General features: G+C 32.8%; 1 protein-coding gene across 1 annotated transcript; it reads left to right on the top strand.

Moving 5' to 3' along the window:
- Positions 1-5,150: 5,150 nt before the first annotated feature.
- ANXA1 (annexin A1) lies at positions 5,151-21,882 on the top strand. Its single transcript, XM_011371260.2, has 13 exons — positions 5,151-5,349; positions 11,421-11,500; positions 11,596-11,704; positions 12,222-12,316; positions 13,560-13,673; positions 14,080-14,170; positions 15,724-15,803; positions 15,998-16,054; positions 17,595-17,688; positions 18,555-18,650; positions 19,796-19,854; positions 20,759-20,881; positions 21,535-21,882. Exons 2-13 carry the CDS (start codon positions 11,435-11,437, stop codon positions 21,589-21,591), a joined length of 1,041 nt encoding a protein of 346 aa, XP_011369562.1. The 5' UTR covers positions 5,151-5,349; positions 11,421-11,434; the 3' UTR covers positions 21,592-21,882.
- Positions 21,883-25,239: the final 3,357 nt, after the last annotated feature.

Raw genomic sequence — 25,239 nt, 5'->3', positions numbered from 1 at the left:
AATTGTGAAACATAAAATTAGTAATCCTAGCATAATCCTATGGGGTAGGAGTGTAAGAAATAACTCATCGAAACATTCATTGACTTCCTAAGTCACACAGGAATAGATACTAAGCCATCATTGAATCTGAGTTTCTGTCATCTAAGATTACTCGCTCTCAAGAGAAAATGTAGAGAGGTAGAGAGATAAGATCTTAGTTCAAGTATGTTAGCTGTTTTTGTTCGGTAGCTACTGGAATTACAACACTAGGATGGAAGAAATAAAACATTACTTTAAGTTACAAATCAAATTAACATTTACCTCAAAACTCATACCCTGAGAAGAGAAATGAGTTTTAATACGAGTGAGTTTTCAGCACTTTTCCTCTTATGCTTGGGTTTATGCCAGACTACAAGATTTCAGAAAATCTAGTGAAATAGAAAGGGCATCACCTTGCTCTTAATTCCAATAATCTCAGTGGTGGTGACCAGCTCAGTAGCAGGGACCTGCCTTAAGGACCCTAGAGCATAGCAGTTGGTGCTGACTTCTCTTCTGTCCCATGAGGTCAGTCCCTTCTGTGACCATGCTAACATAGAGGCATTGGAGCAGATTCAAGTATACCATATGCTCTAGAGAACCCAAACCACTTATTTTCCTCCCAGGACCTAGACTTGTAATTGCTTCTTTAAATCTGGCCAATTTTTTTGCATGCTGTGTGTGTGTAAATAAATTTATTTAATATTAACAAATTTAAAATTGATAAGTTTTGCATGTTGTTGAAGATTGTACAAAGAATCTAGGTTATATAAATAACTCTTAAAAATCAGTAAGGAACAGGCAGATGACCCATTAGAAAAATGTGCCAAAAACTTGAACTGGCGATCTAAGAAAGAAAGAAATCCAATGTCTGATACATATGTAAAAAGGTACTCAACTTCATTAGCCACCGAAGAAAGGAAAATTAAAACTCCACGGAAATACTACTTCACAACACCAGAACTGCTAAAATAAAAAAGGCAGTGCCAAATATCGAGAAGGATAAGGAATAAATGGATTTCTCACTGCTGATTTGGAGTGTAACTTGGTAACTCTTTGAAAAACTGTGTGGAAGTATTGACTAAAGTTGATTGTATGCATATCCCATGAAACTAGCAAAAGAACCAGAATATATGTATAAGAATGTTTATAGCAGCATAGTTTGTAATAGCCAGAAATTAAATACATTTCAATATTTGATTAGAGAAAAATTGATTTACAAATTGTGATATAGTTATACAATAGAATACCGTAGAGCAATGAGAATAACAAAAGGACAATAATATACACAATAAAAATGTACACAAAAATATGAGTGAATCTCATAAATATGACACTGAATGAAAAGGCCAGACACAATGTCTTATTCCTTTATCACATATACTATTAAAAATTTTGAAAATATAGAAAGTAACAAAGAAGGACATAATAAACACCTTTGTATCTAACATTCAAGTTTAACAAATATTACTTATTTCAGAGAGCTTTTTCAAAAAGATGTCAAAAGAAGTAGGTTTGAAAAAGCCATACTTTATGCCATTCACTTTTCTTCTTCCTCAGGGTTAACCTTTATCCAGAGTTAGTAAGTATCTTTCTCAATCACGCTGTTATAATACTGTTTCATATGTAAACATTTAAAAATTATGTACTATTGTTTTGATGTTTAAAAGTTTTTCTTAAGTGGTATCATACTTGTCCTTTGTCATTGCTTTTTTTGGTCAATGTTATGTTTTTAGCATGTATTCATGTTTATATACCTAGTTCATTCACATTATATCACTTTTTATCCATTCCTTTATTGATGGCTAGTTAGGTTGTTTCAATTTTTTTATTGTATAAGCAATAATACAAGCATATGTATACATGACTCCTTATAATACAATAGCAATCTCTAGACTTACAATTAGGAAGGTACAATATTTTCTGCCTTCCTCGAGTACATCTACTTTGATGGTCATCTTCAGTCTTTTTCAGTCTTTTTAAAGCAACATCCAATATGGATACATTTATATCTTTACATCATGTACTCATACACACATGCATAAGTGTAATACTGTAAATCAAGGTTTCACAAATAATACTTACCTAATAATATGTGAAACACTCTGATAATTGTCGTTATTCCATTTTATTCTATTCCTTTCTATTTTATTTATTTATTTTTAATAATGGTCAGAACATAGCAAATTGACTCCATAATTTACTAATGTTTTTAACTTAAAGGTTGAAACACATTGCTATGGATGTGTCTGGACCCTTGAAACCAAAAAAAAATGTCTTACTGGGGCCTGACCTAATAGGAAAATTCTAGTTTCCTTCCAAAGTCCGTGAGGATAAAAAGAGTCCAGTCTCGGAGAATTCAAATCATAGTTTATTCCTTTAATGGACAAGATGATAACTTTCATTCTTTCTTGTTGAATTCATATCAAGGAAGCAAGATAATTTATCATAATGCTAATCTGTCACATTCTCAATCAATCACCTCCCAATGCTGATGTTTTGAGGCAATGAAGTTACATACAGATGATTCCTTCAACTTGTTACATACAGATGATTTTATCTATTTTTCCTTAAGTGAAGTCCAACGATGATGCATTCCTTTGTTATCCATTTTATCATATCATTATAACTTCATTAATTTGACAAAAACAAAAACAAAAACAAAAACAAAAACTCTATTTCATGTGATGTTGGGAATAACTGAGTAATAATAATAATGATAATAATAATAATTCCCAGTAATTCAGTGTGTATGTGTGCATGCATGTATGTGAGATAATTATTTGATATATCTAGAGGTAAATAGAAAACAATTTAGAATACTATTTCTTAAAATGCTTTAACCTGAGAACATATTAGAAATACAAACTAAAACAATGATTTTATTGTCTGTGGATAGCAGGTATGAAGAAGTTGTGGAGAGATTTTGGGATTTCAATGAAATATTGGTTTTGATGATTCTGAATATACCTCTTCTTCCTCCATATGAAAAGTAATGCTTAAATAAAGTCTAACATAAAAGAATGGGAGAAACACCTTACTAAAATCAGATATTTTGCTAGAGTCTTATGCAAATACTTTTGCCTGTTAAGATAAACAATGTTTGCAAGACTCCATATGTCATCTTATTATTTTGTTTTCACTGTTAGGTCTACATTAAAGGAGTAGAAGTAAATATGCTATGAAAAATGCAACATGTAGTGGTTGCTTTTAACTATCTTTTTTTCTTTCCCTCTCTTCCTTTACTTTCTGTGTTCTCTTAGCAAAGTAAATGGAGCTTATGAGTCATCATCTTCTAGAAACAGCAAGAGTGGTGAGTCATTTCTCCAGTACGTGGCATTTCAAGTACATAAAGCATTTAACCTGCAATTATCCCTTAGCTGTTAATGAAAACATATGTTTTCTTTTATTTCCATAAATCTACTTGGCATTATTATTTTGTGTGGGGAAAAAAGTTTCCAACAGATTATTCACAGCAATATTCATATATGATTAATGACTTCTTTTCTTTTTATATTTGGGAGTTTCACTTGCCTTTAGAGTTACAACTGGAAGTTAATTTTGGAAAAAAATGTTCTAACTTTTTTCTTAATTCTTCCCCAATACCATTTTTATTGCCACTATTATAGGTCTGCCAATGCATTACAAATTTAAATATACACATCAGTTCCTCTGGGTTCGTGTTACTGGTGACTGCAAAAAAACAAGACAAAATGAGACTATATGTTTCTTTGAGGTAGTTATATTTTACAAGAGGTATTTGGGCTTATTTCACAAGATTGTCACTGTGCAGAGATGCTCTATTCCATTACCAAAGTTAGAAATACAAATACAAAAAGAAAAACAAATTTTGTGTAATTATCTTTTCCCTTCTCACCTGACAAAATAAAACATGGTATTAGAAAGCTGATCTACATCTGTCGAGATTGATTTGCAATAATGTCAATCAATTAATTAACAGCTAATTGATTAATTCAACATATACTTATGGTAGGTGCCAAAAATATAGATTGGCATTTTCTCTAATATTTAAATTGAAAATCATTCTACTTTAGAATATGTTGATTTCATTAAAATTAGCATTAAGAATTTAGAATGTTATAAAACTGACAATCTTAGGAAAGTATCTTCACTGGTTTTTCTAAACCTGACATATATATAAATACTTGAGATATCTATGAGAAAAAGAAGATAAAGAACAAACCACTAAAATGTAGCATAGACTGAACCATAATGCTCTGAGAGAAGTCATATTTGTGCATAGTTTAATAGAAACATTATATAATTTTGTAAGTTTTCATGAAGAATAAAAATGAATCACCATTGAGCCTACCAGAACAAATTTCCTTTCTTTGTATCAGGTGGGAAATTTATTATGGTACCTGTTTCAAATAGTTGCTACTCCATTAATCCTTTTAATTTACAGTTCTGGTTTGTTGTTCAAGTGCTCTAGAATGGCAAGGATTTATTTATATCAAAGTTTTTATATAATTGTTTCTATACAAACAAATTACTGTAAATAGGCCTTCCTCTAATGTCAATACTTATTTCGGATATCATAGTGATCATATTTCTAGCAATTAAAAATTTGAGACAAACTAGATCTTTTTTTCATATTTCTTAATTATACCAACAAGCTGTATGCAAGCAGAAAAAGTCTTATTTTGAAGGCAGGAAAAATGCTAGTAAAATGTGAATAGAAAATTATTCAACACTATAGCATTAGAATTTACAAATATACATTATTTCTCAATTGTCACAAGAATTCTAATAGGTAGGAAGACTAAATCATATTATCTCCATTTTACAAAAGTAGAAACAGGTTCAGGAAAATTAAGCATGTCCATAAGGTCACAGAGTAGTAAGTAATGAAGCTGGGAACCAAACCAATTTTAAAAAAAAAGAATTTTGTTTTGTTTTGAAGTTTAAACATTTTTCATTTCAAACCTGTTTAACTAAAAAAAAAGTGCCAATCATTGGTATCAGGATTGGAACACATAGTACTACATATTTGAAAATCTATTGCATTCAATACCCTCTGGAAAAAGCTGCAAACTAAAGAGGGGGAAGAAAAATCTGTCCTTCCGGTCTTTTCCTTTGTGCTGTCAGCTATGAGTTGGTTTAGTGAGTAGTTTTGCAAGACTTGTTTCACTTTGTTTTGGACAAGGCTGAGACTCATATTTCAAACAAAAGGCAGCCAATTACTAACATCTGGTTGCTGGGTGTGGTCTCCTTTCAAATTCTATAAAATCTGAAGCCCAAGGCTTCACTTCCAGTGTGAAACAGTCGGAGAAGAATCTCTCTTTAGCTTCTGAAAAGAAGGTGGAAAAAAAGGTAAGTCTTAGTTTTCATTTCAGTTAGTTTTGGTTGTTTTGAAAACTTTCCCATCACGATGTTACATGTTACTGTTTCTGTAGAATTTATGACTTATTGCATTTAATATGTTTTGATAAATCTTTCTATAAAATTACTTTGGGTATTTATATTTTGGGAATCACAAATTGTAATGTTTTGTTTTACCTAGTTAAGAAATACAATTTAAAGAATATGGCAAGTTTGCTTAATACTGGCTTATTATACTGTTGGTGAGTTACCATGGAAAAGAAGGAAAGAATGTTTTCCTCCTCCAAGTTATGAGTTTCCAAGAGCTGTGTGTGCCCAACATGGAAATTATGATGGAGGCTGGTGCTTGTAGTGAGCCAGGCCAAAGTGGCTTTGAGCGAACTGTTTTGAAATAGCAGGATTTACATTATTTTCTTCTTTTGTAAGGAAAATTAGATTCAGTCTTCACAGTGGTATCATGCCCTTTGTAATTAACATTTTGAAATTAATGTTATTTTTACTCATACAGTGTAAATAAATAAGAGGATCTGCTTATTAATCATTTCATTTAAAGAGGGTGTGGCCACGGTTTTATTCCTGTAGTCTCTGTGCCACAGACAGGCTTTTCAAGTGCTGATTGGAAAACCCAAGGGGAAAGGAAACATTTTCTGGGTGATGTCAGATAAGTTATCCCTACGGAATGCCACTTGAGTCACCTAAAAGCTATTCTACTTAGTAGCATCTTGATTGTTGAATGAGCTAATGGCCATAAAAATTTTTAGAAAAGCACAAAGCCAATCTAGAGTGTTTATTGGTGCTGGGTACATTTGTGGAGGTAAAAGATTTTGAATCATAATCATATATCTAGCTTGTTCATTACAAACATTCCTTCAAGAATTTTTCTCTTAGCCCATTTTGAATGTTAAATGCCCTGATATCTACTTTTTAATGTTAACTAGTTAAGAAAAGTGTGTTTTTCTTACCCCGTTTATGTCTAAAATTATGTATGGACTTTCGTAAGTCCATACATACCTGCAGGAATGTATTTTGGTAGATGGAAGAAAAGGCACATTGAAAAATGATTCAAATATTGTGAAACACTGGTTTCATAATTCTGACATGGCCTCTTCTCTAAAAGTTGTTACCACCCTAGCCCCAGGCTCAACCACATTTGGCAGATATCCAACATTTGACTGATGTTGTCAAAATAGTCGATTATAGCATTATTAAGGAACCAGCTAGAGTCTCATGCTTATTAAATATTTTTTCAATCAAAAGATCTGCAAAAGTTGATTTCTGTATATGATGCTATCTTGCTGAGTTGGTTGTCCTTAATCCTCTCTAGGCCCATGAATTTATGACTTATTTTAGGAATCAGAGCTAAAGCAGTGAACCTATTATTTTTTAGTAATAAGCCAAATGTGGTTTTGGAGTAAATGAGTTCCTCTTTCTATAAAATGGGATAGACTTTTATCAGAAAGATAGAACAGATACAATTTAATACCCTCCTTCATTATACTACTTTTCTCCACCTCCATCCACTTGAGGTGAAATTTAAGTTTGGTATTTCAGAGCTATCATGCATTTTAGATACTATTTATTCCAACACTCTTATTTTCACAAATAAGACCCTTAGAGAAGTTAAATGTTTTCCTGAGGTCATAAAGTCAGTTAAAGACTATCAAAACCACTCAATCTTATTTTTATATCCTATAGTTCTGGGCAGAAAACATGTTAAATTAGCATAGATATATTTCCTAAATAATTAGCACTCATACATTATTTATAAATTCAATAAAACTTATTAACATACTAAAAACCAGGCATTTTGCCAGGGATTGGAGGTTCATAATGAATGGTGGATTAGTGTTGCCCTTGTGGAATGCTGCTGTAACTATAGATATGTAACTACAAAATAATAATACAGAATGGTAGGGGCTAGTGTAAGGGTAAAGGCAAGATATTTTGGGAAAGTACAGGTCACCTAACCCCATGTTAAACCAATAAAGGTTTTCTGGAGGGTGTGATGAGGTCTATGCTGAGTCCTCACTTAGAAGCAATAGTTAAAAAGAAGTAGGCATGGAGGAGAAAACAGCATTTGAGGCAAAGGGAACACCCTATCCAAAGGCCTAGAAGCAAAACATTTATGAGACTACTGTTCTTATCGTGATTCTTCACAAGTCTTACCATTGTACAGTCTAATTGTCTTCTCTCACATGGGTAGGTGTGAAAAGGACTTGTGAATTATATATTTGAGGAAAAAAAACTGTGCACAAGCCAAAGGATTGAAATAGAAACTCCCTAAATCTGAGGTGAAACGTGCCGCAGTCTCCATAGATTAACTGTTAGTGAATTCGATTCTCAAGTATGAACTATTAGAAATAACATTGATCTTGTCACTGCCCTTTTGCTCACTAGTTTAAAAGATTATATCATACTTTGGAATTAAAAGGTATTATTTTATGTATGCCTTGATGCTTGCCGCTATTATCTAGAACACTGCCAGAAAATTACACTGTTTTCCTGGGTAGAGAATGGGAATAATGACATTGTCCTACACAAAGATTAATCACTGCTGCTATCGGTGTAGAACTCTGATCATATAACTCGTCATCAGGAGGGCATGACAGACCACAAAACTCGGCTTCCTCTGTCATAAACTCTGGAAGTCACCCTTCCTGAGGCTGACAGAAATAATGCAGTTAAAAAAAAAAATCTATAAATTAACTTTGATACAATAAGCTTAGTGTTCTCAAATTGTCGAGCTGGCAAAATTGGTAATGTGCCATTTCTGGAGGACCTCTTTTTTTTACATTTAGTAAACATGGATCCCTTTCTGTCTAATATCTTAGGCATACATTTTATGCATACTTACTTTCTTTAATTCTTTGCTAAGTGAAATGAAGAGAGCTCTCTTATGACACATAAATATACAAAAAATGCTAATCTCTAGAAAGCTATACATTTATTCACAGATAAACGAGATTGGTGGGCAGTACATATTCACAAGCAGATCATTAACCAGAAGAACTCTGGATTATTGCTAATTTCCTATATATAAATGGCCGACTTCTTCAAATTAGATGATGTTAAGAACTGAGATAAACTTGGTTTCAGAGCTCATTGGTAACCAGATTAAATATGTATTGAGCCAAGGACAATTAATAAAATAATCTCTTAAATACCTAGTACAAACTCTAAACATTGCAACTAAAAAGAAAGAGGAAAAAAAACAAAACCTTTTGTGAACTCATGTTATTTAAATGATTTTTTGACTGTAAAAGTCTATTTTCTAGACCAGATCATTCTCTGAGTAGTAATAATATCTGGCATTTGTATAACATGTAGCAGTCTATAAAACACTTTTGCATGCCTTATTTATTTACAGTTAAGCATGTATTACCTTCAAATAACTGAATGGGTTTTATCAAGTACAAAATGTTGATTTTCATGCAGAGGGTAGATATTGAACAGAGAGAATGGTTTAGCAATAATTTTTAGCCAAAATATTTTTGCTGTGGAATTTATAAGATATGTCTTAACTGTTAAGAGTTTCTGTTAAAACATGCAGTTGACTTTCAGCACTTAACTAGAAGTACATGACAATTCCTAAAATTCTTTTAGAGCACTTTCTGACACACTGCCAAAATTCTTGTGTCTTTAAGTTTTGCTAAGACACAGGGAATCTAATTTGGCTGAGTTGAGATTCCATTTTCCTCTAATTGCTTTCCCACGATAGATTCTATTTAGGCTGTTTTTCTTTTCCAGACTATGCTTTCAGGCCATCCAAATTATTTCAGACTAAAATCTAGGAACCCAAGATACATTACCAGGCTTTCTCTTCTACGGGCACTGTTGAGTCAAATAAATTATTCAGCCCCTTTATTATTTATTTATTTATTTTGTGTTATGTGATTAATACAATGATATTTTCTTAGGCTTTCTCAAGTTTATTTTTAAGAAAGTGATGCATTATAAAAGCTTTTTTAGAAGTGAAAAAATGAGTAAAGTATAGGAAAGTTTTCATAAAATTTATTTTGAAGTTGAGGGACTCATTCTAAAAATTATATTTTTAATCTCTTTAGAAGTTTTTATTTTCTAATTGAAAAGAGTGGAAATACTTTTTTACAACTGTGGAAAAGTACTTTGCTAAGTGACTGATCATATCACTCATTTTTAGGATTCTACTTTATGAAGGGCATGGATGAGGTAACAAAAATATAAATTTCAAGTATCTAAAATGTTGCCAGAAATTACTAGATGTTTTAGATGTGCCAATTAAGCAATAGGAAAATGAAACTCCACATGCCAACAGCAATTTCACCAGATTATGGGAGCTAAAACCTTGTGCAAAATTGTACATTATGACTTTACCTTAGGAAACAACTTCAAACTTATCAATTGCCTGGGAGAAGAGAATAACTAAGTGCACAGTATATTGGTTCTTCTCACAGATGACAGGATAATAATTTGAACAATCCCCATGGTACTTAAGCGAAGATAATTTCTGCTTCAGATATTATTTCCCTCATGTATTTAATCTCATTACTTGGAACTATAATTATTTTTCAGCAAGTATGGATTGAAATACTTTGTCTGAACATGCTATTAAGAAATCAGGTTATAGGTTTTGCTCCTCTTGAGTCAGTTAGCTCCAAGAATTTAAAACTGCCTAGATTATTCTTCCACTATCCCTCACATGCCTTCATGAGAGTAGTCTTGAGAAAGATAAACAACATGTATGACGAGGTATCAATGTGGACCTTGAGCGTGGGCTACCAAAATCACATCCCCAGACAAAAAAGATCATTGGTGGCTTCTTTGTGGATAAAACAGAGAACAGAGAATATATTAGCTTTTAACATACTTCAGGTTTTAAAAATATACATGGTTGATTAAATAAAAACATTGTTGAACCATGATAACAATTCAAGACATTTCCTTTAAAAAATTTTACCGAAAGATGGCATTCATGTTACAATTTTACCCTAATGCTTCCTGTTAGAGCAAAGAACCTGGTTTGAAACAATCCTTTTCTGGGTTCTTTGTGTTGGGTAGAAAAAAATATGTAAGACTAGTATTTAGTATAGCTCAAATAGGAAGAAATGGGAGCACTGCAAGTGCTGAAATAATTTTATATTAAGGAATGGGAAAAGATACTGAATTATTTGAGAGAAATAGACCCTGGGTATCTTTTTTATGGATAGAATTTTAGGTCTAAAGCCACTACTGCAGATTGTCAAAATATTTTACTTTATAAATATAAACATTATGCTCTTTCTGTCGCCATTTCTTTTTGTTCAATCTCTCAGGAATCCTACACTCTCTAATGGCCTACTAAATGGTCTCTAATCTTCCATCTTGCCCATCTCGTAGCCATTTTCTATGATACAGGATGAGTAATCTTTCTGAAATATAAGTAGAATCATGCTGCTTTCTTTTTAAAAATCCATTAATGTTTTCCCAAAGCTTTAGGGATACATTGAAACTTTGTTGGAGCTTCTGTCAACATTCCTTATTCCAGTAAACCTCTTTCAGCTTCCTAAATATGACAAGCTTCTTTCTGTTTTGTTCTCTTTAACTTTTCAGCCAGGTGAATCTCAGCTCTTTTCAAGAAAGGCTCAGATCAGCCAGCACCTCCTCTTAACAGTTTCCTCAGCTTTTGTGTTTTCTCATGGAAAGCACACATTAGCTTCAAGTTTATTGAAGCAAAAGATTATGTGTTGATGTTTTTGCAGCTTCAATGGTTGGTGTATAGTGATCTGTCTGTAAATTTAGAGCAATAAAGTGAATCACCAGCTTCTCTCTTCATCCTATATGCTTGTTTGTAATAGTCCTCACATACCTAATTCAGAACTGAATATGCCAAGAAAGAGCCAAGTTTCTGAGTGAAGGCTATGGGTTTCTGTTCAAGGGCAAGACTCTCCTTTTAAAAAAACTTGCATCTAGCATTTTATTATGCTTCTAAGAGTAATCCTGGAAAGTAAGGACAAGGCCACTCTGTGCCTTATATGTGTAGGGAATGGAGCGGTGTCTATGTGTGGTGAGTTCGTGGTTTGTTAAAGCATCTGTTTTCTTTCCAGAAACTTCTTCAAAAATGTCAATGGTATCAGAATTCCTCAAGCAGGCCTGGTTTATTGAAAATGAAGAGCAGGAATACGTTGTAAGTCAAGTGACAACAAAGTAACTTAATAAATATTAAAATAAAAACTAATATGAATGAACGGACATAAATAATTTCTTCTCTATCATCCACAGAAAACTGTGAAAGCATCCAAAGGTGGTCCTGGGTCAGCAGTGAGCCCCTATCCTAGCTTCAATCCATCCTCAGATGTCGATGCCTTGCATAAAGCAATCACGGTTAAAGGTAATCAAATCTCCCCTAAACAGTCTCCCGCTGGACATTTCAGAGTGGCCATTTGAATGGATATTGGAAAACTGGCACGTGCAGTGGAAAAAGTCTGTTTCATTTTGAAGATAAAAAGATATATGTATCAAACAAAGATAGATTTCCTTTATTATCACTTAAATTTTTTTTTGGTTAAATCAGTAGAATCTCAACTGCTACAACAAATATCATTACTATCTTAGTTTTAGTAGAAACTCAGTGCTGAAACCAAGACTTCTGCTCACATTTAGGGTTTGGATGAAGATCAAACACTGAAACACTGAGGGCCAGGGACAATTTCCTTTTTTTTCTCACCCAAAAGAATAGAATGTCATCTGAAATGTTTCCCTTTTATATGTAGTGCTGCATCCATTGAATTCATACTTCTTAGTGTGTTAAGAACTTTTGTGCAGAATCTTGGTAATGAATCATTTAATGTCAATTATTAATGAGGAAGAAAATTGATTTTAAAAGCCAAGTATCCTTTTATTTCCAGGTGTGGATGAAGCCACCATCATTGACATTCTAACTAAGAGAAACAATGCACAGCGTCAACAGATCAAAGCAGCATATCTCCAGGAAAAAGGAAAGGTGGGTTGGAGTGGTCAATTTAGGTATTAGAGACAAACCTTTAATTTGAACACAACAAACATCAAGATTACTATTGGCAATAAGAAATATGTCCTGATTGAAATGTGTCTCCTACTGAAATTTCAGCTGTTTAATGCTGAAATGTAAAATTTATATATAATTCTACTGTCCACATAAAAAAAAATTCTAATTGGTAGAGAATATTATGAGTTTATTTGAGCCAAACTGGCAGATTGAGAAAATGCTCTGGAGAACAGCATTTTTGCAGCTTATTCTGTAGATGAGAATCAAAGGAGGAGATGAAAGTGGGGGGTTACGTGAAATCCATTGGTGGCAGGTTAAGGGGGTGGGAGGAAGCAAAGCAAGGAGATCTCTGGGATTGGATAAAAAGTAAAACAGAGAGAAACATACTTTTTTTACATTGATGGGTACAGGATAGTTTATAATTAACATGTACAGCACATAGAGATGGTATTCAGGGAACAAGATGACAATGAAGGGTTCTATGATCTCATGCTCCGATGTTGCGGGTATGCCCTGTGGGGTCTGGAAAAGGAGATTACAATGATGTTTCAAAGGTATGTTATCTTACATACCAAAAGACAACAGATATGCTCACTTAAAAGATGGACCTCTGTCAAGGAAGCTACGGGCCTAGGTCGTGACTACTCACCATGACCTGCTTTTAGTTAGGAATCTTTATAATCAGACTTTCAGTCTATGAGTTTGTAGAGACTGCCATGCAGGCCTCCCCTCCACTTATGGCCCCTTTTTCATCCATACTACTTTAAAAGTAAGCTTTATATTTTTTATATAAAATATGGGTAGTATTTTTTTTAAATGCAATTAGAAAACTATACAGTGTTAATGTTTGATGATAGTACTTATTTGAGCAGTGAGAACCTCAAGATTTGGAAACATCATTAATACAGTATATATTTTTTAAGTATTCTTACTACTGTTTCTGTTACTACACGATGCTGTTTTGAACTTTGTGTTTTTTCCCCATTAAAAAAAAAAAGATTGAGAATCCTGTTCTTTAAGAAGTTATCAATGAATTTAGTAAAATTTCATTCTAATTATTCTAAAAATTAAGATAACATTCCAAATATCTAGTACCCTTTTGTATGAGAAGGGAAGGAGCTCTGAAGATGGTTGGGTTTAAGAATCAGGTAACCTTACAAGGCTGTATAATCTAGCATATTACTTATCAGAAGCCCTGATGTTAATCTCTTTGCTATAGCCCCTGGATGAAGTTCTGAAGAAAGCCCTGACAGGTCACCTTGAAGAAGTTGCTTTGGCTCTATTAAAAACTCCAGCCCGGTTTGATGCTGATGAACTGCGTGCTGCCATGAAGGTAAATCACCTGATTTAAGCAAAACTCTTTTCCTGAAAAGAATGTATAAGTCGAGTCCACTAGGGCTCCTATTGTATTCTCAAACTCTAGTACAGGACCTGTCAATTATTGGAAATATAATTAATTAATGAGTTCATTAATTAATGTTGGTGTTAACAGCTGTGTTATTTCCACCTTTCTCGTGATGTCACTGTATGAATCATAGATCTCTCTTTATATTTTTGCCCAAAATATTGGCTTTAAACCCCATTTTGTTTTTAGATCAATCCAGTAGCTTATTATAATTATTAAATATTGTGGGAAATGTACTAAATGCCAGATCCAAACAAATTTTGAGACACAAAAATTAGCTAACGGTCTTATGAAGATTTTCCTACATTTCTTCTTTTTTTCTCTTTCAATTTAGGGCCTTGGAACAGACGAAGAGACTCTGGATGAAATTTTGGCATCAAGAACTAACAGAGAAATCAGAGAAATTAACAGAGTCTATAGAGAAGGTAAGTTTTAATGTCCAACAGTCCAAATGCCTTTGTTGGAAAGGAAATCTGATATACTTTTCTTTTAATTGAATGTGAATGGTAATTATGTGGGCTTTGGAAACTCTACATACTAAAATATTTCTTCATTGTTTGGTACATGTCTACTGCATGCACATACTGTTACTGGACAGCATTCAGTTGCTAGGGTTCTGATAAGAGAGATAATGCCCCAGGCCTCATCAAGTTTGCACTTTAATCAAAAATGTCCCTCTAAGACAAATGGCCACATATTATTGTAATGGAAAACTCATTCAAAGCATTGAATTCGAAGAATTTTCTAAAAACTTTTTCTATTATTCTGAGATTTATTTCATTAAAATATCCTGTTGTCATTTATTTTGAAAAGATAACAAAAAGAATTAAAATCTCCAAAGAAAAAATTCTCTGTTTATCTTTGAAAAGGTAAAGAACTAGGTTATTATAATCTTGTGATGGAAACTAACTTTACCGTTATCAACATAAAGGATTCACTTACTCTTTATCTCTAGTTAGATCTGTAGGGATGAGAGACCAGCCATGGCTCATCTCATCCATTCAGTGAAGCACCTCATTTAAATGCTATTGCATAAGGGTAGCTGCACCTGGGTTCTGGGCAGGGCTGAGTCTTTCACTATTTTCCTTTTCCAGTTTCCCAAGCCAGTATGTGGCAGTATACAGGATCTTTCTGCTTGAATTTCATCCCAAGCACAGAGAATACAATAGCCCTTGTATATTGTTTTCAGAGCAATTTAATGAAATAATCGGAATAAGGAAGCTTTTAATTATTTTCTGCAACTCTTATCTCATTACCATTATTTATCTTAGATCTTTTATCAGTGATAATAATCCAGAGGGCATTATTTTTAGTTTTTTTTTTTGTTGTTGTTGTTCAATGAAACATCATTTACAAAGATAAATATCCATATTTATCCATTATATACAAGATATAGTCCAAGGATAGCTTGTAAAATTGACCTGTCTTCTAGTTAATATAAATTCAGTTATTTTTTTTCTAAGACAGCATTATTTCACATAGTTAAGTAAGGGTGTTTACATAAATAAAATGTTTTAATCTATATGTATACCTCCATATGTACCTACTCAATTAAACTATATTATATATTTTTATAATTTTTAAAGTAAATAAATAATCTGTGTTTGAGCAAGTTCCTTTGGTTTATTCTTTTACATAACTGTTCTAATCATCACATTGCTTAAATTCTGGCATATTAATTTCAGAATTAATTAACACCTATTCAATTTATTCATATTAGCAAAAGCTCTATGACAGTAGGTTTTCATTTATAGTATTATCTAAATGGCTTTCATTGCCTTATAGGAAGTAAATTTGATGATCCCAAATTTTACCTGCTCCACTATCTCTATTTTGATTAAAAAAGATAATATTTTGAAACGCATTCCATAAGTCACTGACTATCGGGCTTTGCACATTGCAAGCCAATATAGAGATATCAGATATTATTATCACCATTATTTAATTTACTGCAAAATATACTTTTCTTGTTTTTCAGAATTGAAGAGAGATCTGGCTAAAGACATCACCTCAGACACATCTGGAGATTATCAGAAGGCTTTGCTTTCTCTTGCTAAGGTATAACTCCGATGGTTCAGGAAATGCCTCTTCTTTGATAAAGAGTAAAAGTTTAGATTTCATTTCTCTTTAGAAATGAGCAATTGACTCTCTTCTCAAAGAATGTCGTTTATTAGATTTTAAGAGAATTAAGTAAATCATGTGATTACTTGCTAGAAAACAACTTACAAGAGAATGGGATTTTTTTTTTTCAGGGTGACCGATCTGAGGACATTGGCATAAATGAGGACTTGGCTGATTCAGATGCCAGGGTAAGCAAGTGCTCATAAACAAATACTCCTAGAATCACCTACCTACCTCAAACAGGTCCTACCTTAGGTAAAATTACGACTTGACCTCCACATGAAAGCAAGTCCTCCAACATGCTAAGGACAGCCATTTGTGAATGATACCATTCTGTATTTGAGCAATCTAAGAAAGAAAAATGAGATCTTTATGTTTTCGATAGATCTCATTATTTATAAGGCCAGAGAGGACTGAGTGAGAACAATGAGAATTTGATTTGTTATTCTCGAAAATTGTAATGCTGAGAAAATTCTAATTTTTTTATTTTACTAGGCATGAGAAAGGGAAAAGTAATTTTTTATTAAGTGAAGTGGAAAGAATAAGATCATCTAACATTCTTTTAACAGTGAACACTGGAATGGTTTATAGATGTAAGTTTATATTGTAAAAATCTTATGGTAATGATATAATTATAAAACAATTATAATAACATGTTTATGTATTTTCAAGTATATTGTTACGTACAGTTTCAGTGAGGTTGCTGGTTATTTATATACCAACTCATTGGCAACATTAGAAAAATCATGTCATTTTAGGGCCTGGAATTTCTGTTTTAAAAAACAAAGACTATTATTTGCATATGCCAAATGAATTCATTACAGTGAGTTTGTAAGAATAGAAACTTACTTCTCTACCCCCACTCCCTTCCCTGTGGCAGTACATTATCTTGCACATAATAGGCATTCATTAAGTTTTTGTTGAATAAATGCCTACATATCAAATCAGTTGCTTAAAGAGTCCAAAATAACTTCTTATGTCCTTTAGAAGTGCGACAATTTTAATAGAAATTGTGCAAGCATATCAAAGAACAAAAGTTAGTATTTGAATAATTGCCCATAATAAAAAATTATTCTTATTTGCTTGCAACATTTCTGAATTTGCTTTCCATTTTAAGACTAGTAGGGTTCATAGATATATATTTCTGGCAGCTAAATAGGTTAGTGTGACCCAGGAAGATGATGGTAATTAACATTTCAAAGTTAACAGAGTAATCTGTGACAATAAGGCAGGAATTATCTCTTATATTTACAAAAGGGAAAGTGTAGTTTAATAGGGTTAAATTATTTATCTAAGATTATAGAGTTATTAAGTTGCAGAGTCAAAATTTAAATTAAAATTTCAAGATTTAGGTTATGGTAGAATTATACATTTATTATTGTATCATTTGCTGATAATTACTTTGAACAATTAAGAGTAAATAATTTTTTTTTACAGAGTCCTTTGGACTTGTCTTAATGTAGAGTATAATCTTAAAGCAATTTAATTCAACAAACATTTCTTCTGCAAACATACAGTTAGTCTGTAGAGTTTACGAGGCACCTTGGAAGATATTCAACAAATAAAATAAGGTCCCTATCTTTAAGAAACTTGCAATCTTAGTATTGCCTGCTCTGATCGTATTTGATACAAAGCAGCTACTTAGAAAATGTTCGAAGAGATCTAACATTCTTGTGCAGATATCAAGTCAGCAGACAGTCAAGTGTTTATTTTTGTGTTTCTTGATAGGCATTATATGAAGCAGGAGAAAGGAGAAAAGGGACAGATGTGAATGTGTTCAATACCATTCTTACCACCAGAAGCTACCCCCATCTTCGCAGAGGTAAGAAGAAGAAATAATTTCTGGAACTTATTTATAAAAGATGCAGTTTTGTTTTTGAAGACAAATAAGAGAAAAGAAAGAGAGAACCCTTAATCAGGATCACTCCTATACCAAAGTTGAGTGTTCCTGACCCCTTATTGATATTTGTACATTTGTTTATCTTTGTATAGTCATCATTTTATAGTATTTGAAACACATTCTGTGACTTTGGCATGTAGAACATTATTTCATTATTTTTACTCTATTGCCTCAAAATACTTGGAATGGATGTGACAAAATATACACATACAATGGAACAAATGAAATTACAGTAAAGAAAAAAAACCTCAGAGCTAAGTGAAGAAAAGAGTATGTAGATGCTCCAGAAACAAAAACCAAAAAGAGTTCTTGCCTTTGAGCACAAGATTCAGCTCTGAGTCTCCTAGAAGCCATGGTCCAGGGAAAGTCATGATGATTACCTAAAGTTCACTATCTTATAAAAAAAAAAATAGCACACTGATTTCTAATGTCAAAATTAAGAGAAATTTACTACACAGATGTTTATATAAGGAAGATCCATTTGCTACGGCACTTAGCTCTGATGTAGTCAGTGTTATGATTGCCAATCACATGCCATCTCTAATAAATGTCAACATTTGCAAAAATATCCCCAAAATATACAGAACATCAAAATAGCCATGTGAGTCACATGTCTAGGAGAAGATGAAGTATGCAAAATATATTCAGTTAGGTAATTGGCTTTAAAATATGAGTTTTGAAAAATCAGTCATCCCAAGGAATGCTTTGAGTTAGTTGCCCTGATTTTGCTAAAGTTTGCTAAAGTATAGGATGCTTTCTACATCTCTTAGCTTAAATGTAATATTCAGTGTTTCAGAAGTACACCAAATACAGTCAGCATGACATGAACAAAGTTCTGGATCTGGAGATGAAAGGTGATATTGAGAAGTGCTTTACAACCATCGGTATGTATTCTGGAAAGGGAAGCATTTTCTAGATGGAAATTGCATTGTCAATGATGTCCCATAATTATATATTATATGATATATATATTATATATATGATATTATATATCTGAACAAAAAAATAACAGATATAGTTTATGTTTCAGATACAGGCAATATGTAAGATAATGGCAATGAATTTTTAGCTAAAGGTACATAATGGCTTTCTTAATAATAACAGATATTATTCCTTTTTTCAAAAAGATAGGCAGGTGGGAAAGACTTATTGAGCACTCACTTATGCCAAGTGATTCACCAGTCTGGACATAGCACAGAGACAAGTCAGATGGTCATTAAGAACATGGGACTTGGAATTAAATAAATACAGGTTCAAATCCTGGTCTGTCACTTGCCAACTGAATAATCGTGGGCGAGTCCAGAGGGTTTGATTCAGTAGTTCTCTAGTGGCTTCTGAAAACATCTTTAGGAGAAAAAGACATGAAACAGTTCTTTTGTTATTCAGGTGACCAGTCAGGACTGGGAATCTGTGTTCTAAAGCAGTGCATCTCAAATGTTAATTCATGTGCACATGAATTCTCTGGAAATCTTGTTAAAATGTAGATTCTGATTCAGTAGGTTTGGAGTGGGGCCTGGGATTCTGCATTTCTAACATGTTCCCAGTTGATGCCAATTTTTTTTCGTGAATCACACGTTGAGTAGCAAGCCAGAAAATCTTACTCATTCACACATCTGTTAGTGCTTTATTTGGCAGCTGCCTTTAAAAGCCTGTCCTAGTCCACTTTTTTTTTTTTTAAATTCTTATTACAACATGAAAAAAGTATGTACTATATGTCAATATGGCCTTTTACACCTACTGCTTTCCATATTTCCAAGAGTATACTCAGAATAACATGAACTATAGAAGCTGCTATTCTTTGGATGAAAGATAATAGAAAGTAGGTGACAGTATCAGGAGAAAGGATATACAAAACCACCATCTGGAGAATAGCTTCTTATGAACCAAATATTCCATAATGGGAAAGGGGATGAGAAACGGGGATGAAGAATAGAATCTCGCTTGCAAAATTCTGTGTCTCTTGTTTCTTTCATATGAATCTTACTTCTTTTGTGGTAAATATGTCAACTAAAATGTGCTTCTCTTGCAGTGAAGTGTGCCACTAACAAACCAATGTTCTTTGCTGAGAAGCTTCATCAGGCCATGAAGGTAAGATTTTACTTATATAATTAGCTTAGGGAGAAATTATTATTGGTAGAGAGACTATAAAATCTTATATTGTTTGAAAATCACACTTTAATATCTTCCTGTTAAAAAGAATCACTGTTCCATCCAATGCAAGAGGTAATACACTTTCTTATTAGAATAAAATTGTTAGATTTGTTGTATTTGTTTATAGATAAGATGGTAAAGTGAGCTTGTTGATAATTTGTGAGTTACTCATGCCTGCTTTAGTGGGATAATTTAGTGGGAATGATGAATACCTAGTAGAAGAGGAAACTGTACCCCAGACTTTGGAAATCAATACAGCCTTGGTGTCAGCTAAACTAAGACTTGATAGTGAAGAAGAATTAGCTAGATGAGAACAAGAGGGAAAGAGATAGAGGGATAAATATAGGCTGGTCCAGGAGGAGGTAGCATTACCCTCTCAGGATAATAAATAGAATTAGAGTGATGGTGCACAGCGGAAGAAGAAGTTGTAGAATTAGGCAGGGCATTGTAAGCCCAGAAAAAATGACTGGTTTTCATCCTAGAAGAAACAGAAGGCCACTGAAGGGCTCTTGATAGATGAATTAGATGATCAGATTTCTAATTTAGACAGTTCACTTTATTTGTAATTACCTAATAGTTTAGACAAAAGAAAGACTGGATGGTAGAAGATCAATTAAGAGGTTGTAAAAGCTCTTAATATAGTTAGCAGTTAGAGTCCTGTCATTTTATTACCACTTGTGTAAAGTATACTTGTGTGTGTTTGTACTTTAATGTAAAGATAGTTTCTCCATAGAAACTATATGGGTGAACAAAAGAGCTTCATGTTCAAACCTATGTCTTGCTTTTATTAAGAGTATGCTCTGAATATGAAAGACACTTAACCATCATTTGTTTTGGACAGGGTGCTGGAACACGTCATAAGGCATTGATCAGAATTATGGTTTCCCGTTCTGAAATCGACATGAATGATATCAAAGCCTGCTATCAGAAGTTGTATGGTATCTCTCTCTGCCAAGCCATTCTGGTATGTTGTGATAGTCATTATGCTACCCCCACAAATAATTATTTTTGCAACTTCTTCAAAGAGAAAGGGTGATTTTTATTGTACTCACAAATTTCATATGTAAGATTAATTTGTTATATTAGGAGACATAATTCATAAGTAAATTTAAATTTCACTGGTAAAATATACTAGTGAGTTCAGTACTGAAAATATACACACATTTTTTAGCAGTCATGGAAATATTTAGTTTCCCATACATAAATTTAGCAACCAAAATATTATAGTAGGGAGATAGAATGATTTATTTTGCAATGAATATTGATCAGAGTATTAGAATCTTATTCTAAGTTTTTCCTTAATTTGTAATATGTAAAATGTATAAAATTCATGTTCATATGGTCTTATTATACAGTTATTAAAAAGTAAAGACAAGTCAAAGCTATTAATTTTATATTATTATCAATTAACAAATATCAGTTATCTGCTATATGAATTATATTATTTAATTAAATATATAATATTCTTATTAAAGATTCTAGATAATTGACATATTGTGATGTATGTTCCACAACTCTTAAGTCTGCTAATACGATAATTATTCTAAAGAATTAGAATACTTTATATTGATTATGGTTTCAGGTAGCATTAAGTATACTCTATTTTTTAACCAACAGGATGAAACCAAAGGAGATTATGAAAAAATCCTGGTGGCTCTCTGCGGAGGACAGTAAATATTCCTTTAATGATCTCAAGCTTTTTGATCAGAAGATTTTTTAATCATATCTTTTCATTCCATATTACAGACTTAAATAGAAAAGTTTGTTCAGCAGAATTAGTTAGCTAACTGCTTTCTGAAAACTATGGCTTATAAATCATTTTTATATCATAACTCTGTATAATAGAGATAAGTTTTTTAAAAATTTATTTACCCCAATTATAAAACCCCATGAACAGGTTGTTCTAGTACCATTACTTGAGAAAGATGTTTATGTAACAGAAAATAAAATGATTTTACAGGACAATTGGTGTGTCATTGGTTCTTCTATTTTGATTTTTTTTCTATGCGTAATGCAGTGGTTTAATTTGATATAAGGAGATAGGAACTTGAATTCTAAATTATAATTATTTAATGAAATAAATATTACATAGTAAATTAAAGTATTCGCAGAGGTAGAAAATGGACTCCTTAAATTTTATCATCTTAGTACAGATTGCTGAGACTGTCTCTGTATAATAATGAATTTATTGAATCAGCATTGTAACAATTGGACATTCTGCTACATTTCACAAATCAGTATAAAAATGAAATGGTAATGACAATAAAAATTCCTCACTTTTTAAAAACCGGTAGTAGCATATTTTCTAAGAAACTCTCGAACTGCTTTCCAGAGTGGCCATACCATTTTACTTTTCATAATAAATTCACGAGTGATCTAGTTTCTCCACAACTTTGCCCACATTTGGTATTGTCACTTTTTCTGTATTTTAGCATTGTTTATTTTATATTGTTGAGTTTTGAAAATTCTTTACATATTCTAGATACTAGTGTTTTGTCAAATATGTGGTCTGCAATATTTTCTCTCTATAGCTTGTCTTTTTTTATTCTCTTAATAAAATCTACCTCAGAGCCAATATATTAAATTTTAATGAGGTCTAATTTTTCAATTTTTCCTTTTATTGACTGTGCTTTTGGTGTCACATCTACAGACTCTTTACCTAACCTTAGATCCCGAAAGTTTTTTCTTATTCTCTTCCCTAAAACTTTTTACAGTTTTTCATTTGTCATTTAATTTTGTAAGCCATTTTGAAATAATTTCTTGTGTAAAGTGTGAGACTTAGGTCAAGTTTCTTTTTTCGTTTTGTTTTTAGCTTATGGATGTCCAATTGCTCACTATTTGTTGTACAGGCTATCCTTTCTCCACTGAATTGCTTTTGCACTTTTGTCAAAAAATCAGTTATCTTCCTCTGACAGTATTCTTACCACATAAGTGGCAATTATTCATCTCCAAGAGAATTAAGTTGGATATTTGATTTTCTGACTATCTGCAGCTGCATCACTTGATGATTATTTGCTTTGGTTGCTGTTCTTTACTTCCTTTCACATACACCTGTCTCATGCATTCTATAGAAAAATTATAATGATGTGGCCCATAATATATCAGGCAAATTGAGGCTAGCAGAAATGCTGCTTATTGCAGTCCTTAAGTTTTTTAGTTATTTCACTATTATATAAAATACTTTCCTTATGTGCTTGTTTAAGAAGGAGAAACGCCCTAGTGGGGAATGGGAGGGAACCTGGGGTGGTATTTTGAAGCAGAATGGATTTATCAGGATAGTTTTTATCATTACTAATATAAAAGTAGTGTCAAGGTGGTACAAATATTTCTGCCAATCAACATTGCATTCATACCTCTTCCTGTTCTAAATTAATTTTAAAGAAACTGCATGAGTGAGTTATTCTCTTCGCCCTCCTTTTCATCCCTGCCCTTTGCTCCTTTCTGCTCTCTGGAGGCAATGTCTGGGGACCTCATGTGGATTCTCTTGCCTTCTAACTTCTGGCTGCATTCAGCCCATGGGGGGACCTGGTAGGAGATGGGAGATCAGGTGGAAGCGTTCCTTCTCCTTCCTCCCAGATTCCGCACAGATCTATTAGCATCTGTGTTCTACAATTACAGTTTCTTCTCCATGGTTCCAGCTCTCAGCATTTTCCTATCCTTGCTTTTGGGACCCTGGGATTCCCCCTGCTGCTCCTTGAGTGCTGCAGCATTCCATGTTGGTTCCTTTAACCTGTTCACACCTCTGTAAATAGCCCCTTAATTAAAATCATCAAAATTCCCAGCTCAGTGTGCCTGCGTCAGACATTTAGTGCTAGGACTATGTCTGATAATACTTTCCAAAGTTGCTAAACTACATATTTTATCAAAAACTACTCGAGAGGCTCATGACTAAATTCTAGACACTAGGATCAGTAAGTGGATACACAGTTGAACAGGAGAGTAGTAAATAACAATATAAAGAAAAACTTTAGAAGATAAAAATATATGGCTCTTTATGATCCTTGAGAAAATTGTTAGACTTCACATACACATACACAAAAGCTTCTGTGAGAGATACTATTAAGAGAAAAGCCACAAAAGGAGAAAATCTCTGCAAAACAAATATTTGATAAAGGACCGGTATCTAAAATATACAAAGAACACTTAAAATTCAACAATAAGAAAACAACCTAATTTGAAAAATGAGCAAAACATTTTAACAGGCAACTCACCAAAGATCTTCAGATGGCAAATAAGTATGTGAAGATGTACTCAACATCATATGTTGTTAGAAAACTGCAAATTAAAACAACATGAGATACAACTACACACCTATTAGAATGGCTAAAATCCATTTCATGTGGAGCAACAGGAACTCTCATTTACTGATTATAGATAGGCAAAAATGGCATAGCCGTTTGGCAATTTCTTACAAAGTTAAAGTGGCACTGTATGATTGAGAAATCATACTACCTGGTATTTACCCAAATTAGTTGAAAAGTTATGCTCACACAAAAGCTTGTACAAAAGTAATTATAGCAGTTCATTCATATCCAAATTTTAGAAGCAACCGATATGTATTTCAAAAGATGAATGGATAAACAAACTGTGGCACACCCACACAATGGAATATTATTCAACAATAAAAAGAAATGAGCTATCAGGACATAAAGGAAACGATATGGAGGAATCTTGAAAGCATATTGTTGAATTAAAATAGCCAATCTGAAGAGGCTCCATACTATATGATTCCAACTATATGACATTCTGGAAAAGGCAAAACTATGGAGACGGTAAAAAGGAGTAATTGTAGGGGTTCAGGGAGGGAGAAAGGAATAAATATGTGAAAAACAGGACATTTTTAGAGTAATTAAACCATTCTGTAAATACTGTGGTGGTGGATACATGCATTATACATTTGGTAAACCTACAGATCTGTATAAATACAGAGAGTGAACCCTACATAAACTATGAATTTTAGTTAATAATAATGTATCAGTATTGGTTTATCATTACTTCTGCCACATTAATTTGGTTACAAGCAAGTCACAAGATTGCTCAGATTTAAGAGGACGGTAATTACATTTTACCTCTTAAAGGGAAAGTGGCAAGGTCGTAGATGATTTGGGGAAAAATAAAGATATCGTGACAGTCATTTTTGCAAAACATAATATGCCATATGTAGGACAAGAGCATGTCATTATATTTCATGTAACACTGTTTGCAACATTGTTCATGGAATGCCTATGCAAGTTCACAAATTGTCATTGCTTTTAAAAAAAAACTCATGAGTCTTCTACTCTATTTTAATACAAGAAATAGATAATCACCTTGGAAAATATT

This window comes from Pteropus vampyrus, unplaced genomic scaffold (genome assembly GCF_000151845.1).
Source record: "Pteropus vampyrus isolate Shadow unplaced genomic scaffold, Pvam_2.0 Scaffold186, whole genome shotgun sequence".
Lineage (NCBI taxonomy): Eukaryota > Metazoa > Chordata > Mammalia > Chiroptera > Pteropodidae > Pteropus > Pteropus vampyrus.
The sequence above is the reverse complement of the archived record's forward strand: the minus strand, read 5'-3'. Positions and strand labels throughout refer to the sequence as shown.

Coding starts and splice junctions, on each gene's coding strand:
- ANXA1 (XM_011371260.2), top strand. CDS start 11,435: ATGTCAATGGTATCAGAATTCCTCAAGCAGGCCTGGTTTATTGAAAAT. Junction 11,501..11,595: donor ATGAAGAGCAGGAATACGTT/GTAAGTCAAGTG, acceptor TATCATCCACAG/AAAACTGTGAAAGCATCCAA. Junction 11,705..12,221: donor TAAAGCAATCACGGTTAAAG/GTAATCAAATCT, acceptor TTTTATTTCCAG/GTGTGGATGAAGCCACCATC.